The sequence below is a fragment of the Pleurodeles waltl genome, chromosome 5 (assembly GCF_031143425.1).
Source record: "Pleurodeles waltl isolate 20211129_DDA chromosome 5, aPleWal1.hap1.20221129, whole genome shotgun sequence".
Taxonomy (NCBI): domain Eukaryota; kingdom Metazoa; phylum Chordata; class Amphibia; order Caudata; family Salamandridae; genus Pleurodeles; species Pleurodeles waltl.
In genome coordinates, this window is record NC_090444.1 from 1,012,247,131 (window position 1) to 1,012,266,071 (window position 18,941).

The 18,941-nt window shown below is 43.6% G+C and overlaps 1 protein-coding gene across 1 annotated transcript in view; it reads right to left on the bottom strand.

Moving 5' to 3' along the window:
- Positions 1 to 1,820: 1,820 nt before the first annotated feature.
- UST (uronyl 2-sulfotransferase) overlaps positions 1,821 to 18,941 on the bottom strand; it is an 813,325-nt gene continuing 796,204 nt past the window's right edge. Inside the window, exon 8 of the mRNA XM_069235183.1 lies at positions 1,821 to 4,340. Within this exon, the coding sequence (XP_069091284.1) occupies positions 4,051 to 4,340 (290 nt within the window). The 3' untranslated portion in view covers positions 1,821 to 4,050. The remainder of the gene's footprint in view (positions 4,341 to 18,941) is intronic.

Below are 18,941 nucleotides of genomic sequence, written 5' to 3' on the forward strand. Positions count from 1 at the left end.
TGGGATCTCAGTTAAGAAGTGCAAATGTTTTGTAGGACCTTACATCTAGGGGATCTTGCCCTGTCTTGGGGAGTTACAGGATCAGTCGCAGTTCGCGACAACCAGAAGGCACGCAGGGGGGATAAATAACAATTAATAAAAATAAAAAAAAACACTTACCCCCTCCGCCCAGCACTGCTCTGCTCCTCTGTCTCCTTCCTGCAGGCACAGGCTCCCAGCCTGCCATGCGGGCAATCCTGACGCTTCTCAAAACAGTGTCAGGATTGGCTGGGGGGAACGCCCAGCCAGGGCACTCCCAGGCAGACTGGGGGCCTGTGCAGGCTCTCTCCAGCCTGGCAAATATGTTGCTGGGCTGAAGAGAGCCTACTACGCATGTGTGTTTGGCCGGCCCAGGATGGCTGGCAAAACACACATGCGCTTCGTGGGGGTGCCCTGTGCACTCCCCTCAAGTGCTCATCACCCCCAATGCCCTGCCCCTTTAAAAAAAAAACAATAATAAACACAGTTTATTATAGTTTTCTTGAAAAGGTTTTGCAGCTGTCGCTGCTGGAGGGTGCCGACGGTCCTCTGCCCTAATGGTGGAGCCGCCTCCCAGAATCAGGGCTTCCCTGAGGGAATCTGGGTGTGTTCCCATTTCTTTCCCTTCTTCATACATTTCTAGCAATTTTGGGATCAGCTACATGATGTAATTTGAATAGTACTTTAAGGGGAAGCCATCTGTGCCCGGGGTTTGGTTCCTCACTATTTGAACTATAACTGCACATATCTCTTCCGCTCAGAGTGGCTCATCAAATTCAGCCTTCTGTAGTGGGTTTAGATGGGAGCTTGCTCTATCGGATGTATCTTTGCAGGAATAGTCAGCAAAACCGAAAATGATGCCTATTTAGTTGTTATGTAACGTACCGTCAGGGGCTTTAAAGGTTGCATCTGGCAGAAATGCTGTGTCTCCTCTCAGTAGTCATGCCAACATTTTGCCAGCATGTTCACCCTCTCCTTGTTTGCGGGCCAGATGTTCCCTGTAGTGCTGTTTCTCCAAACGGGGTTCTATTTCGGCAAGTGTATGTCTGAGGGTCTGCAGTACATTGTTATTCTTAAGCAAGAAAATTTTACTATAAACTTCGAGCAGCTCGCTAATGCACTTGGGATCTAGTTCATTCTTCATAAATGCTTACTAATAAAATAAAATGTGAAAAGAGGACAATTGTTTTCTTATGAGCAGCTTGTGTAGTTGTGTGTGTTTGTGTGTGTGTGTGTGTGTGTGTGTGTGGTGTACACTGTAATCCTTTTCTCAAGTAAAGCGTTTAGGTATACTGACTCAATTAAGCCAACACAGTCTTTTTAGTGGTTCCTAATACAAAAGATCAAACACTTCCATTAGAGTCAACATAAAATAAATTTATTTAACTGCACCATGGTCATCATATCATTTACAATGTTCAGGGAAGACAATAAATAAGCCAGTTAAAGGTTAACCAGTTTAAAGTGTATGCATATATATATATATATATATATATATATATATATATAAAGACTTTTGTTTAAATTAAAATATGTAAATGTATACAACATTTCATGGCATACAATTCGAGTCCTTGGGCAGTCTAGAAAGCTTATGTGCCATTTAAATTCATGAAGTGCCGGGGGAAAAGTGCCACTTCGGGTTAAGGAGCAAGAGGCAAATAAAACAGAGAACAATACCAAGATCTACCATATCAATTGATATCAGTGTTTGGTTAAATGTTTATCCACATACACGTTCATAAACACATTTTCAAATAGGCATCATTTGGAAAAGAACATGCAGCTCGTGCCTTTTCTTAGCTGGCAGAAATATTTATTGCTTGCAACTTCCAATACTTTATTGGGTAACAAAATACAACTGTGCAATAATTTGCTTAAACTATAAAATACACCTCTGGCTTTACCAAGAGATTATCATTTAAGATGGGCTACAGCTTCAAATACCCACCTTATACTCTTACTCTTTCTGCACTACGCCTTCTTTAAAGTAATTTCACAGAAACCACTTAAAGTAAAGTTAGTAGTTGATTCTGGTTATAGCAATCGGTCATTCATTTCCTTAGGGCACCTATTTTACTCCCGTTCTTTTGTTCCTTCGTGGTAGTGCGCATGTGCAAGGCAACGCCAACGGTTACCAAAAGAACTTTTTATAGTGTAGGAATGTTATTGGCTGCACCTATGTGTTCATTGACTCATATAGTTCACACATGTTCCCTGTAACTAGAACATTCCTGTAAGATACAGGAAACAGTCTGGTAATGCAGGAAGTGCCATTCCTCAGTTCTAGGCAATTGCCTTGAACACACAATTCACTGTTCTTGAGCAGCAGCCTTATGTTAAGTTCATTGGAATGTGAATATGAATGCCTGTCCTGTTTGTATAAAGCATAACATCTAAAGGTTTCTGAGAAGTTCAGCCTGTCAACCACTAGAGTCTGTGTGCGATAAAGTTATTTACTCACTCATTCCGTGTGTTAGTAAATTTGTGTGTGTGTGTGTATGTGCGTGTGATTGTTTGCATGTGTATTAACTTCTTTGTATAACTTCTTTGGGGAGTATTAACCAAATACTGCATCTACCACAGTTCTATCTCAGTATCACATAACTTTCAACATAAAAAAACAAAATAAGTAGCAATAACTGGTATTAAACATAATCAATGCCTACCTCAAGGCTTACTACTGTTTACTGCTGCACTAGTGGCTCCACATTTTTAAGGTCTCCGAAAACACTCAGTATATCTAAGATGCTTGTCTGGCTTTCATCTTTTGTTTCTCTGTGTTAGTTACTTAACTATGTATGTTCGAGCATACCAGTAAAGCAATTCAAGCTGTGTGTGCTTGTTCTTTCTGCTCATTCTGTTCTCTGGTTCTTAGGGTTGAGTGCAAAGCGATCCCGTCCCTGTAGTTATCTCTCTATGGGCTTTTAAGCACGCCCATGTCACACCCATCAGTTTGTTTGGTTTGTGGGCTTGTCTTTTAAAATTTGCTTGATTTCATTGGTGAATGGCATGTATACGTCATGCCTTTTCCGGTGTTTAGCCCTCCTCGAGTGCACTGGCCAACTACTGAAAACATACGAGGCTCCATGTTTTCCGTATGGTTTCTGCACAGTTTTTTCTCTTTAATTCAGAGACAGCGCAATCTCGCTGGGCAGTAATCTAGCGCTTTGCATGCCATCGACCCTGTTACATGTATATTTGCACTTTTGACGGTTACATGGACAATTACACTTTTGCCAATATGTTTCACTGCAAACAAACTTCTGTTTGCTTTGCGCTCATGACGGCCGTTAGCTTGTTTATGTGAAACTGTTTTACTTTTCAGTTTATGTGGCAAGAAAAGTCCAGTTAGGAGTTTACAACGCTAATAGCTTTAACTCGAGTAAACGCAAGACCCACTGCATTACAAATGCTTGTTAATGCATCCTTTGGGCTCATAACTTTAGGACTTCGCTATGCCTTTGAGAGTGATCACAACAGACTTCTTACTAGAATCCGTTTCCGTCTTTGCGCCTAACATTATTTATTGAATATTCGGATTTCTATGCTTCTGTAGCTATTCTTCTTTGCTGCAGTGCTTTTTGCGTCCTCTTTGCTCTGTCTGATGCTTTCTATTGGTTGTATGTCTATTTCCTCTATCGCTTTATGATTCTTTCTTCTGCTCTCTGTGTGTCTACTCTGCATTGCTTTACCTACATAGTCACTTCCTTTCTTATACAGACTTCTGCATTTCTCTCTATGCACCGTCATCTACTTTCTTTTGCATTTTATTTTCTGCTCTTTCATACAGTCTGCCACGGATAGCAGATTCGTATATGAGCTGCGTTTGTTGTTACAGCATCGTAAGTTAAAACAGGATAAAACCAAAGAAATAAAACGCGAAAAAACAGGTATCTTCAATTCACCCCTACATGTGGGAATGGCCATAAGGCTTCCCTCCATAAACACAGTTCCTTAAGGATTTTTTTCAAGAATAAAAAAAGATCTTAAGAAATGGGGTGAAAGATTTTTCAGAGCATGATGCCTGATTCACTTCATATAGATATCTTCTAGCCATTTTTCATCATTGTGGTCTTGGCTCTCCTCATCTTCAATTGGTTCTTCGGTTTCAAGCGGATTAGGGATCAAGAACTCTGGCTTGGGAACAGGCTTGATATGAGACTTCAGTCCGAACTTGCGTTTGATCAGATGGAATTGATCTTTGACGTAGTGATAGAACTCGTACTCATACTTCATGCGCTGGTAGAGCACTTGCAGTGCTTCTGGAGAAGGGATGGTCTTTTTCACGGTCACGGTCAGATTTCCAAGTTTTCGGTGCTCTGCAAAAAAAAGAAGGTGGTTCATCAGAAGCATCAAACCAAAACCTTTGAACTCACTGTCAATTTTTTTTTTTTTTGTAGACTACCATTGCCTTATTAAAGGAAAAAGGTTATTCATGTGTTACATCAATCCATTTCCCAGAAAAAAAACATTGGGCCTGAGTATGTGTTGCAAGGTACAGGGGGTGTCACAGAAATACCATGGGGCACATTTACAAGGCCCTATCACCACGGAAGCATTACTTTTAGTGATGTTCCGGTGGCACTATACATTGCGCCATATTACAAGGTGGCGTTAAGCCACTTTTTGTGGCTTAATGCCCACCTTGTGAATACAGCCCCTTCACACGCAGCACTTTGCGTGGAAGGGGCAGGCAATGGGTGTTGCTGTGAGCGTGCCACAACAACACCCATTGCATTCTGATGCTGGCCCACATTTAGGATTTTTTGTAAACCTGAGGCAGCGCCAACTTCTAATGCCACCCTAGCGATGGCATTAGCATGGCACAACAAGGAGACATGCTTTCATTTCTCCTCGTTTTTTGCTCTTTCTATGTGTGCTTCATATCTGGATTTTGTAAATGTGAGCAGTCTGTCACTCTGCAGAACACATAGAAAGAGCAAAAGGCCATTGAAGATTGTTTTTGTGCAGGACGGTGTCCCTTCTTGCACAAAAACAATCTCCCCCGCAGTGCAGCGATCCTTGCACCATGGCGTAAGGGTGGCTGCGTTGGCGCTCAACAGTAAATCTAGCGCCAGCAAGTGGGCAACAAAGGGGTGCCCTGCATTCTATTAAATACGGCACATCCCTGTGTTTTAAAAATGACTGAGCGCGGCACTCCCAAATTTGGTGGTGCATCACTCTCAGTCAATTTCTCCTAAATCTGGGCCCATGTCTTAAATTACTATTTACGGTTCGCATTCCTGCTCCTGTCCCACACAGTTAGGAGTCTCAACCCTGAAATGGGGAAGAACATGTAGCTCCCATAATCAGTGAGCTCTATACTGAATATTCACAAAGTCAGTGGCTCCGCAGGCAAATTCCACCAGGTAAAATCAGGTGGAAACAGAACTCAAGTTATTGTTTGAAAGTCTGCATGCAGTCAGTCACCTCATAATCATGTAGGGTTATGTTTCCTGAAGATAAACCGTTCCTCATGAGTCTTAATTGGTTCTTTTGTCTCAGTACTAGATTTAGCTAGCAGTAATCGTACTCACTTAGCAAAGAGCAAGGTGATCCGCCATTTTAGATGTCTGCACCATTCTGTGGGCCTGATTCAGATTTGAACAGTCACAGAAAATCTTCCACTTTCTGGAGAAAGTTCTAAATCTGGAGGAGAATCCCCTGGGGGAATTTACTTTTCAACAGTATGGGAATGAAATTTCACCAGTGGATTCTTCTTTGGACTCAGCCCATCCTCTAGACATTGGAGGATTTCTGCCATCACAGAACTATATGTCAACCCCTTGTTCATACAAATTCAGAAACAAATATTCCGTTTATTGCAACACCGTAGGTCAGATGGGCAACAGAGGTATACAATGGCAATTTCTCTGAACTAACTTGTTCTTTTATGATTGATACATTGTGCATGATTAATGAGTTGCAGACGTTCTCTGTACCAGACGAGCTGGCCCAAAAGCAAGTGTTTTTGCGTCCAAACCGGATCTTCTAAAATGGATAACACCATCAAACATGTTCCTGCAGAGTAAAGGATGGTAGCTTCTGTTATGAAACTCGTGTCTCGTGCCAAAGAGTGTTACTGTCAGAATATTAGTCTGTGGCTCTTCCGTCTAAAACTACTAAATTCTTATTCTGGTGATAACAGTTTTCAGCACTAAAACTTTTCCAAGCCATGTCAACATCTGGATTTTGTAAAGATGAACAGTCTGCCAATCTTACTTAATGAAACAATTCATTTCTACAGAGGGTTATCACTTTAGAATAATTATGTTCTCTTACAAAATACAGAAAACTACCAAGCTTTTTAAAGGCCATCTTTGGAGAACTGGTAACAAATAATCCTGTCAACAGATGTCCAAATTACGCATCTATCTTATTTCTGGACAGTAGTTCAAAGTTTTCCTGTCTCTGTCAGCTCCCATCCTCCGCAGCCCCACCCCAAACACACACTTTGGTTTTCGAAATCATAAAAGAGCTAAAAAGATGTCCTACAGAAAAAAAGTTAAATGAGCCAGGAAATAAAATAAAATAACAAAGGAGTATCCGAACATATGGTATTAACTCAATACTTAGTGAATTTCAATCTCTTATTCTAATGCAACTGCAGCGCATAGGGCACCCTTCCTTCCCTGTTCCCCCAAAATCTACATGCAAATTCTTCCGATATTCATAGCATATACTATCAGATGGGTTCATGATCTTATAATGTAAAGCAAGGCTTTAATCTATTTTCTTACATCTCTTAGTTCTATTTCGGTTTGATGTGGTTTGTGGTCTGATTGAACGCCAAATTAGTCGCTTTTCTTCAATTATTTATTTCACCAGATTTTGAGAGGGCAAACTACACACTGGACAAACGAGACGAAATAACAGTAATGATAGCTACGCAATGGGCTGCATGATTTTGCTCTGAGCCACAAATGTAGTAGTATCAAAACGGACTGTACTACCCTATGCACCTGTGTATTTTAGGAAATATCGTAGTACAAATAGTGCACTGCATATATATTGAACACACAAATGGTGAACTGCATATATATTGAACACATCATGACTTGAACTGTTGCTTTGTAGAAACTCCTGAGCTTAATTTGTGCCGGTGTTAGCAGGTAGTGGGCTCTGAAACTCATTGTTAGTGAGTAGGAATTATTTATCATCTTCAGACTTTGACACAGAGCAAGAGAGAGGAAGACAGAAAAGGGTGGAAAAAAAGAGGAAGAGAAACATAAAAATTAAAAACAAAAGGAGAAAGTGATGAAAAAGAGGCTTCCAAAGGGAGATAAAGAGACACTAAGGCCCGTATTTATACTTTTTTTGCGCCGCATTTGCGTCGTTTTTTGACGCAAAATTGGCACAAACTTGCAAAATGCCATTGTATTTTGTAGGTTTGCGCCATTTTGCGTCAAAAAGCGGCGCTAAAAAAAGTATAAATACGGGCCTAAGTGGCTGATTTAAGAGCCCCTAGTGCTTCCTTGCGCCTCATTTGCGTAATTTCTTTTTCCACTAATGTGGCCCAATGAGACGAAAATTGCTGCGCCAGATTTATAAAGTGGTGCAATGCATGCATTGCGCCACTTTGTAACCCTTTGTGCTACATTATTCCTGCAACAGGCATAATGTATGCACATGGGGCATTCCACCATTGGGGGGTGGCAGAAAATGGTGCAAAGAAATCTAAGAGATTTCTTTGCTTCATTTTTTTTGGCACTTTTAAGGCCCGCTAAAAGCTGGTGCTAAATGGAGGCACAGCATTGTTTTCAATGGGCTTTGCAAGATTAGCGTCAACATTTTTGACACTAGTCCTGCAAAGCTCCGAACTAGTGTAATAAAATGTTGATGCTAGTTTCCCTAACTACCGCCATGGTGTGCTGTATGTAAGATACAGCTCACACATGGTGGCGTTAGGGGGCGCTAAGGGGCGCAGGGAAAGTGGAGCTGCACTGGGTGCAGCGCACTTTCCTTAAATCAGGTCCTCAGTGTAAATTGGTGAAAGAAAGAGACATGGGGGGTCATTCTGACTCTCCGCCGCCCGCCAAAGTCCTGCCGTCAGAATACCGCTGCGCGGTCAAAAGACGGCTGCGGTAATTCTGAGTTTCCCGCTGGGCGGGCGGGCGACCGCCAGAAGGCCGCCCGCCCGCCCAGCGGGAAACCCCCTTCCACGAGGATGCTGGCTCCGAATGGAGCCGGCGGAGTGAAAAGGGTGCGACCGGTGCAGTTGCACCCGTCGCGATTTTCAGTGTCTGCTATGCAGACACTGAACATCTTTGTGGGGCCCTGTTAGGGGGCCCCTGTAGTGCCCATGCCATTGGCATGGGCACTGCAGGGGCCTCCAGGGGCCCCAAGACACCCGTTACCGCCAGCCAGGTTCTGGCGGTCAAAACCGCCAGGACCAGGCTGGCGGTAAGGGGGTCGGAATCCCCATGGCGGTGCTGCCTGCAGCGCCGCCATGGAGGATTCCTCAGGCCAGGGGAAAACCGGCGTAAACGCCGGTTTCCCTTTTCTGACTGCGGCTTTACCGCCGCGGTCAGAATTGGCCTGGATGCACCGCCAGCCTGTTGGCGGTGCATCCGCGGTCCGGACCGCCAGGGTCGGAATGACCCCCATGCTATCAAGAGCAGGCCACCTTGGTATTCTGGTACCCTGGCAATCTGAAGCTTAAGAAAGCCTTTGAGCCCTTGCACTAATTGGTTATTATTACGTTTTTCTAGTATCACATAGACTCATTCGCTGATAGGTATTACCCCAGTATTTGTATCCAGGGAGTTCCAGTTTGAAAAATAGATAGATTTAGTGCTGGCTCATTTGTTGCCAGGTGCTACCACAGTTAAGTATAATCTTTATGCTATTTTATATAAATTCTCAAAGCAGTGCAATCATGCATTGGTCTTCTGGTGGCCGTCCCGCAGTTGGTATGGTAAAGCACCATGGCTGGAGATTACACCAGTCTGGAGAGTTCTGGAGGATGGCCTCTCGCTTTTGTTCCGGTTTGCAAAGATGAATATTTTAGCCACATGAAGAAAGTTCTGGGCTAATCAGAAGGAGTATGAGCCAGGGTGAAATTTGACGTGGTTATTTTTGTTAATAAGGCCAGGAAAAACTTAATTACTAGAGTACGTGACCGAGAGTACTCATGCATACAGAGCCACCTGCTTCAAGCAACTACAGCAGTGGTCAGGTCAACATTAAGGGGGTTATTACAACTTTGGAGGAGGTGTTAATCCGTCCCAAAAGTGACGGTAAAGTGACGGATATACCACCAGCCGTATTACGAGTCCATTATATCCTATGGAACTCGTAATACGGCTGGTGGTATATCCGTCACTTTACCATCACTTTTTGGACGGATTAACACCTCCTCCAAAGTTGTAATAATCCCCTAAATGTCTCTTGCACTCAAAAGGCTTAGAAGCTTGAATACAGACCATAATGTTCATATTGTTCTGACAGGTGTTGCTTTGTTGCTACCCTTGCTGCTTCACTTTCGCCAAAATTACTATTTTGGGGCTCTGATGAAAAGCTGCCTTTCAAAAATACTAACACATATTCCAAGAAGCCATATTCTGCTAAACTACCCATGTTTTTCAATTCCCATCTATTTATCTTCTCTACAGTTTTCTTTGGCAACATGTATTTTTGACGTTGCGGGGAGATCCTTTTATGAAGCATTCTCAACTAGGTTATTTATTGAAATGTTATGTCTGCTCTGACCTAATAATATTTTTTCTGCAAATGCCTCATCCTATTCGCTGATGGCCCTGCATTTCCAATCTTCACGCCCTGCTCATTTTTCTGGACTGGCCTAGTGTTTTCCAACAATCAAGATGCTCCAACTATTTTTTTTCCTTTGAAGTCGTGTGCTGACACAGAAATGCTAGCACTTTGTAATGTTGTCTGTGCATATATCATCTTTATCTACATTTTTTACCTCTCTTTAAATGAACGTATTTATTTTCTTGGAAGTAATACAACTGACTCTATATTAATTGTAATTTAGTGTGTTACACTGCCTCTTGAGTTTCTGGCTCCACTACCTCCGCGGGTAAACCTTGAATGCTCACATTCGAAAGAGGGTCACATATCTCAAGAGAGCAGCTTTTGTTAGCCAGATTGAGTGCAAAATTAGTGGGGCTCTAGGTGCCATGCTTCACCACTTGTTCCCCGTGCAAGGTACCATACCCTTTAACATGGGGTTCTTTTGTGAGGAAACACCCTCGACTGCGTCATGTTAATGTTGATGTCAGATCTATCAGTTGCTGCCTTTAAACCTCAGGGCAGATTTACCCAAAGATTCGCATCTCACTTGCACCACTCATGGCGACACAGGACAAAACGAAACCTGGGGGCTTATTTATACTCTGTGCTGAAATAGCATAATTTTTTAACTCTATTTCAGCGCAAACTTAACTCCATATTTATATTTTTATGCTAGACCCCTCTAGCTTAAAAATATTGGAGTTAAAGTAAATTTTTTGCCTGCGGAAAACTACCTTGCGTCAATGAAATGCAAGGTAGGCGTTCCCGGGTAAAAAATGATTCTAAGGCCCTAGTGCCTTATTTATCCTCCCGTGCAAAAATTGTGCATGGGAGGGAGGCGGGCCTAAATAATGGCGCTAAGCTTGCTTAGCGCCATTATTTAACTCCTGGGTCAGGGCAGGCGTTAGGGGACCTGTGGGCCCATTTCTACGGTTGAACACCATGGAATTAGTCCACAGGTGCCCTCCCCAGGCCCCAGGGACAACCACAGCCACACCAGAGGGACAGAGGAGGATGGGGGACTCCATCCCAGGTAAGTACAGGTACGTAAAGGTAAGTATTTACCTTTTTTTTAAATGTCATAGGAGGCCCAGATATGGGCCCTCATACATGGCACAGGGTGCAATGGCCATGCCCAGGGTACCCTTGTCCACTGTGCTGGCCAGTGGGGTGATGGGCATGACTTTTTATAAGACAGGGTTCATGTGGTATGGTAGGTTTAGTATCAATAAATGATGCTAGGCAGGTTAGAATCATCATTTATTACTCTAACCAGCCTTATGTCATTTTTTAACGCTAAACCCCTTCTCTCATACCGCCACCCCCATCCGGCTAACGTCATTTTTTTTTATGCTAGTCCACCCTCTGAGCCCGATTGCGCCATTCGATTAATATGGGGCCCAGCTGGTGTTCCGGAATTGCGCAAGCCGGCGCTACACTTTACACTAACAGAAACCTGTTATAGACTTGTCTTACTACAACTTTAGCCAATATTTTAATAGTTTATACTGAAGTTTTGCTGAATGTTCTACCCTATCATACTTCCTTAATTCTAGAGCCCAACAAATGCTTAAAGTGTCATTGGGGAGAGGCCTGATGTGGGATTTTGTACATCAGAATACATTTAATTGTTTCCTATAACAGCTCCGGGGTGTCTAAGAGCAGCTCCAGAGAAGCTCCTATGTCCATTATTCACATCATACAGGGCTGTGTCCTTTTCATGCCTAGCTCTTTTAGCAGAAACTTTGCAAGCGGGGCAGGTTGAACTAGCATTTAATCACTCTCTGAATGTTGGAGCTATCCAGACTGAATTTGGTTGTACCAATAATGAAATTACAATATTAATCAGAATTTCCAGTTCAGACAGATGTTTGTGTTTCCACCCATATCAGGGACTGTAAGTAACTCTGAACAAAGGCCGCAGTATACAGAGATGGTAGGCTAAATGTACACCTTTGTCAGATCCAGCTCATCCACTTTATTGGTGGGCAGCAAGCAATCAACTAAACAACAAAGGAATGGATAACTTTAGGTGACTGTCACCTTCTTGAAAGGTTGCAGGTGTTCTCATATTGTGTGCCATAATTCATAATTTGTATAGAATTGTGTACGAGAAACCCTTAAACTGAAGACTATCCTAATAAGTGGATCCAAATTTCATAGGTATCTTCACCATTGCTGTAGCTTGCATGCCTCCTGTCTGAAACTTAATGGTGACCTTGTCACCTCAAAAATGTTTACATATTTCAGTACTGTTTAACGATTTATTCCACTGCTTGTATTACAAACATCTTTGCTGACATTCTTGCATTCACTAGTTGAGTTGTAGAGGTAGTGTAATAGGCTATTAAAGTAGACTGAGACTGCCTCACACTGCATTTTAAATCTTTTTAGAAAAAAGCTTTGTTTGCTTATTTTGCCTTTACCTTTGCACTTTATATTTGCTTTGTTTGTACATAATACCTTGTCACCGTCAGCCACAGCAGATGCTTTAGGGTGCCCCCTGATTTGCTTGGGGGAACCAATCAATGATTAGGTGGGCAGACCCTGTAAGAGCTTGCAGCCCTTACATGTCGGCAGCAACACCAAAGGCGTGCCAAGGCAAGCCCGTCTGTGCCTGTCCATAGACAACCAGGGCCCTGGGTCAGTTTCCATGCCCAAAAAATCACTTCCACAGACCTTGATCAGGTAAAACTCCAACTTGAGCCCTCTATCTCACTCCACCTTTCTAGCTTAGGGTTACCTAATAAGATCAAGTCACCCATTGAACTGATTAAACCTGTTATCCCTCCCACCAGGATCAGCACTGGGACTGTTAACTGTTCTAACCAGACAGGGTTTTTTACCTCAACAGTAGATCAATGGTGAAACACTAACTAGAAATATCCCAACTTTTTGACTCTGATAAGTCAGATATATTACTATTATCAGAAACTTGGCTAACAGATGAGTCCTCTCCTGATATTCTAGCTGCTCTCCCAGAAATGTACTACTAACTCCAGGCTAACAAACCAGTGAGTAAAACAGGGAGAGGTGTGGCAGCAATAATTATGAAAAATCTTAGATTTACTAATCTTGAGTCATTTGGCATTCTAATGGTTCACCGTTTTCAAATCAAATTCTACTCGACAACCTCCTTTTTAACTTGTGCTCTGATATACAGACCCACGGGGTATATCCCCTATTTTTCACATACCTTGGTGGAACTCCTCTCCCTGTTAGTAATTGAATATGCAAAGATATTGATAAATGGGGATTTCAGCTACTGCGTTAATGAGAAATTGGGTGGGCATTCTTCTACATAATTAACTGACAAAATAAGTAGCCTGAATCTTGAACCACATGTATTCTCAGCCACCCACAATCCACAGACCTGGTGTGCTCAACTAATCTATCTGTAACTAATCTTATGATTATGCCATATGTATGGTATGATCACCTTTTAGTTGAGTTCTTAGTCATTGATCTGGTCCTTCCTAAATCCCCACTAACATTGGAATCCCATCATAAAATTGGGCCAGAGTTAAAATTGCATTGTTCTTCACCTCACTGGCAACTAGTTTCCCTGATACATAAACCAATATATAACAGGAGGAAGGGTTTTCTGCTTATTAAAAGAAGCTAGCAATTTGCATGCCCTGCTCCGGAGAACCAGACCAACCGGATGATACGAGGCATCTAAATGGTACTCTGAAGAGTTAAGAACAGCCAAACTCAAACTCTGTTGGGAAGAATGTAGTTAGTGGAGTGATTACTAGCACAGCCCACCCAGATTCTGTGATGCTGTTAACTCTTTCTTTTTTGACAAGATAAAAACAATCAAAGACAGTATCCCTCCCAGCCTTTCCCCCGTAATAACCCCTATTAAAGGGAGGAGTCCTTCCACATTGTAGGAGTGGCCTGCCATTAGCAATGTGCGCCTCATGGACCTGCTAACTAAAGTAAAGTCAGGCTCCCCCAATGACATATGTACTCCGAAGGTCTTAAAAGAAGTCTCCCTTTTCCCAGATCCAGCCATATTCCTCCTTAATAAATAATTCAGGCAAGGATTAGTCCCCAACTCCTTTAAGGAGGCAATAGTGTCCCGCTACTAAAGAAAGCTGATGATTACCCACATTCTGAAAAACTAACACTCCATATCCTTGCTACTGTACTTCACAAAGGTTTTGGAGGCACAAGTGGCCAGTTGCCCATGTTTCTTCTTAAATGACACTCAATTCCTCGACCCACACCAAGCAGACTTCTAACATGCTCACTCTGTCCAAGTAGTTATCGTAGCTGTTGAGGACGACATGAGGGAAGAAGCAGACAGGGGAACCTCTCAGGCGCTGGTACTCATTGATCTTTCCTCAGCTTTTGAAACGGCCGACCATGAAATTCTGGCCAACCGCGTCAGAGCTGCAGGCCTACAAGGCTGAGCACTAGACTGGATAATTTATTTTCCAAAAGGCTGTTGGCAGTTGGTCTGCCCCCCCCCCCACATTTCAGTTCCCCCAGCCTCCAACTTTCCTGTGTAGTGCCCCAAGGATCTTTCCTGTCTCCTCACCTCTTCAATTTATAAATAGGATATCTTGTATACTCCCTGGTTAAGATGAAGGTTAAGATCAACAATTACGCAGATGATATGCAACTGCTCTTTGATATCGCCACCTCGCCAGAATCTAAAGCTGTTTCAAAATACATTGCTATTCATCCAGGAGTGAATGAACAGCAATCCACTCAAACTAAACTCCGATAGGACAGAAATCGTCATAACCAGCACCAAGCTTGACTTGTGGAACCCTAGTTTGTGGCCAACAGCACTGGGCACTCAGTGAAGAGACTCAAGGTTACTATAATAACTTGTCCATGAAAACCAAAGTAGGGGGCATTACATCATCCTGTTTCCTGCATCTGCGTAAAATCAGAAAAATATGTTGATTTCTTACCTTTGCTGCCCTCATCTAGGTAATCCTTGCATTAGTGATCTCTAGTATATATTACGCAAACTCTCTCTACCTGGACCACCCTGAAGGTCTCAACCGCAGGCTACAACTGTCACAAAGCCAGGCATTCAGGCTGATCTATCATAAACCTAGAAACCTAGGAAATGTCACATTACTCCCCTGATGAGGAAACAGCACTAGCTGCTGAAGAAACAGCAAACAGTTTCCAAGATTGGATGCATCATTTTTAAATCCTTATATGGCAACTGCCCAGTGCACATATCTGCTTGTCTTGAAAAATTGACTCCTAGCCGCAACCTAAGATCCTCTCATTTGAATCTTCTTACCATTCCTTCCTTCAAATATAAGAGACTCTGTGTCTCTAGATTTTCTGTACTAGCCCCCCGAAGATGGAACTCTTTGCCATTAAAAATTAGGATGACCCCTTTTTACATCAGATTTAGACAGCTCTCAAAAACATGTCTCTTTAAACAGGCACACAACTGAAACTGCTAGCAGTGTGTGGTGGTCCTTTTATTAAAGTGCCAAGAGACTGTCTGGTGTACATGCACTCTATGAATGATTACAGCATAACACTCAGAGTACACATGTGTAGGAAAAAGATATATCTTCAGTTTTCCTCTGGTATTTAATTGTTTATTACATTGTGCTTGGTACAACCTTTTGTCTTTTTGCTGAGCATTAACTAAAAGCTGTTACTATTTCCCCAATTCAAAGGTGGTCAATCTACTGATGTAAGGAGGATGAAAATGGCACTATATCAATGGCTTCAAGTGCTGATGTTAGTAGTTGTCATTTCACCTACTGAGCTATTGTAACAGCTAACTCTAGCTCCAACAACATTATTATATAACTTCACAAGTCAGGTATAACACACATATTGACTGGTGTGTCTTGAATATAAACCATGGCAACACACAACCTGCACAGGGTTTTTCTTCAAGCCAAATTGACTGAACCTTAGACCCAAAATTAAACAGAAGATGTAAAATCTAAGCCTCCCACGACTGATCGCATTACTTTCAGAAGCGTGTATGTTGATTGTGAACATCTAAGAAAGTAAGGCTGCTGTCTTCTACTATGCATTTCTCGGCTCAACTGAATCTCATCAAAAAAGTGCAATGACTACCACTGAAAAATTGTGCCTGACTTTTCTGATGTGCACTTTTTTGCTATGTAGTAAGAATGGAATGACAAACAGTCCATGAATTACAATGTGGAATGATAATTGTTATTGTAGAGAACCTGATGAAGCGACTTTGATGTTGTGAAACATGTGTTGGCCAGTTTGCTTTTTTGGAAACAAATAAAAAAAATCTCCTAATACAGAACTCTGACAGAATTTGCTGCCTCATCTTTTAGACCTCAAAGCTGGTGGTTGAGGGAAAAACCCTGCACTTTTTTGAGGTCCCTGTATCTGGTGCGGAGAGCATCTGCACTCCCCTCCTGTTCATTACTGATTAAGCTGGGGCCTACAGAAATCAAAAGGTTAAGAACCACTGCACAATATCATTCCCTGCTTTCCCAGGCATTCTCTCCCTCCGATTATGTCAAGATCCTGACAGTACCATTGTCAAACATACACAGACTCAGGCAAGATTAGTCTCAGATGGAGATGACTCCACCAGTTCTCACTGGCTCATTGAGCAACTCAGTTTAATAGTTTTATCATTTTTTTGCAAATGGGCTCAAGGAAGTATGCTGGTCTCACCCATGTGCCTGTCTCATGTCACGTATTGTAGGCTAAGCCCAATAGTTTACTTGTTGATTGCTTGCAACAATCTGGGTTGAGCAGTGTGAGTAGCTCTATTGTCCTCATAGTTAGAATTTTCTTTTGTGGAGGAACCAAGGAGGTTTGCTTCACACACAAAGAGGTTTACAGGACACTCTACTGAGGTCAATGATACCACACCTGACTCCAGTAGCCTTCCTGGTTAATATGGTCAGGTATTCAGCAATTGTGACGTGCAGGCCAGGTTCCTCATGCTAATGTCTTTGAGAACAGCTGTAGCCTCCACACTGATCAAGATAATATGCTTTGGCTGTGACACGGTTTTCCTCCCCTCATTAGCAGTGGCACTAAGAAGTCTTTTGAGCTTGCAGACTTCAAGTGAATAGTATGATAATACAGCTCATTTGAGAAGTGAGCTGAGAGATCAGGGGATTCCTCCCCAGCTTAAGTCACTCCTGGATTGCTTTTTTGGGTTGTTGGCTTTCTCCAGGGCTCCTTATCCTGGCAACATGCCCGTAGTCTTCTCCTGCATGGCCAAGCAAACTCCTTCCTCCTCTCATCAGGCAGACAGGATTTCAGACTATTCAGGCAGAACCTCAGCTCCATCAATAGAAAGTACTGACTTCAGGTGATGCCCCCATCATCTGTAGGAGACTGTCAGGTTGACACCAGCCCTGGTTGCATAGCAACTCTTGAGGTACTCTGCGGAGTGCCCCCTTCCTTGACCAAGATGATTTTGAGACTGGAGTATGGTAGCTTAGACCCCACTTTAAGAACATTTTCCAGACAGGATAAGTGAAATCCACTCTCTGAGGCTTTAGACCTGGTTTGGGTTGTTTCTCTTTCAAACGTAACACAGACACAGCCTTTGTCAATTTGATGTCTCTTAAGGTAAGTAAGAATGGAGCTATCTCCAAGCAGCTGTATCCATAACATGGACACAATGACGGGGCTGGGACTAGCTGTCCAAGATGATGGATGCATAGTGGTGGGGCTGCTGGGCCTGGAACCCTGTTCTTATTATCAATCCTATACTCAGCGGATGCAATTACTCATTCAGAGGCAGCATAACCCACCCAGTACTGTTGATGGCTGCTAAGGTGACTGCAGCGCTGCATGCAGCCAGCTGGAGCAGCACGATGAGGCATCACACCTAAAGACCGCTTGTCCATTCGGCCGCAAGCCGTGAAACATCAATACGGCTCATTACAATGCTGCAGCCCTGACCTACTGAAGTGGCTGGTGAAATTCCTGTGGGCAGTAGCACTGGAGAGAAGTCGAGTAGGGTTGTGCTGATATCCGGCACCAACATCTGAGCAATGTGGTGAGCCGACATAACCTGATACGGAAGTGGTGGGTGACTGTGGAGCCGGAGGTGTTTGGGAGCAGATGTGCCCCTCCGAGTCTTGTGCGCCTTGCAGCCAGCTCCTCTCTTTCCCTTTGCTGACTTCGGCAGATGCCCTCCTCCTTGTCTGTGGCTGCAGGGAGACCTGGCTGGATCGGGCCTGAGTGCAGGAGGTGCTCACAGGGTCGGAGGTGAGTGGGAGTGGACGGATCCCTAAGAAGTGTGGAGATGGGGCAGCTCGCTCCTCACCTCTCTGGAGACAACTACAGTGCATCCCCTTTTTTGCCTCTCAACACTGTGCAGGGCCTGGTAGGCCCAAATGTGATTGGTGCCCTTGGGCTGAATAACCAGAGGGAACAGGCATGGCCCTCTTTGGAGCACAGAGGCCAGGTGCTCTGCTCCTCGTGCCCCCCAGGACTATCTCCAGCGGCTCTTTTCCTTTCAAACTCCTCTCTACACAGGGGGTAGGTGTGTTAGAGGTCAGGTGCAAAGGACACCTGGGGAGCCAGGGGTGAGTGAGAGATGCCAGGCCTCTTCACACCCGGAGGCCCATTTAGACCGTTCCTGACCCTCTCTGGATGTCGTCCCCGAAAATCACCCTCATCAAACTTGGCTGGCACAAGTACTGGGCCTGCTATTGAGGTGTCTAATATCGATGGCATGCCAGAATTGTAGATGCAGGAGTCTTGACACCCCATCTCGCCCTTCAACACCCCCTTTTCTAGTCCCACCACGTGAGCAGCCATTAAATGACAGCGCCATCGGTGCCAGTGTGACTTCAGTGAGTCAAGGCATCCATACAATCTTCCTCACCTGGAGCAGAGACATTGCACACAGCACAGAACTTAGGGCCAGATGTAGGAAGCCTTTTGTGCCTCGCAAACGGCGAAAAACGCAGTTTGCGAGGCGCAAAAGGCCTTACGCGATGCAGACTCACATTTTGCGAGTCGGTACCGCCTCGCAAAATGTGATTCCGACTCGCAAATAGGAAGGGGTGTTCCCTTCCTATTTGCGACCGCATCGCGATGTTGAGTTGCTTTGTGACCGCGAAAGCGGTCGCAAACCAACTCGCAATTACCATCCACTTGAAGTGGATGGTAACTCATTCGCAAAAGGGAAGGGGTCCCCATGGGACCCCTTC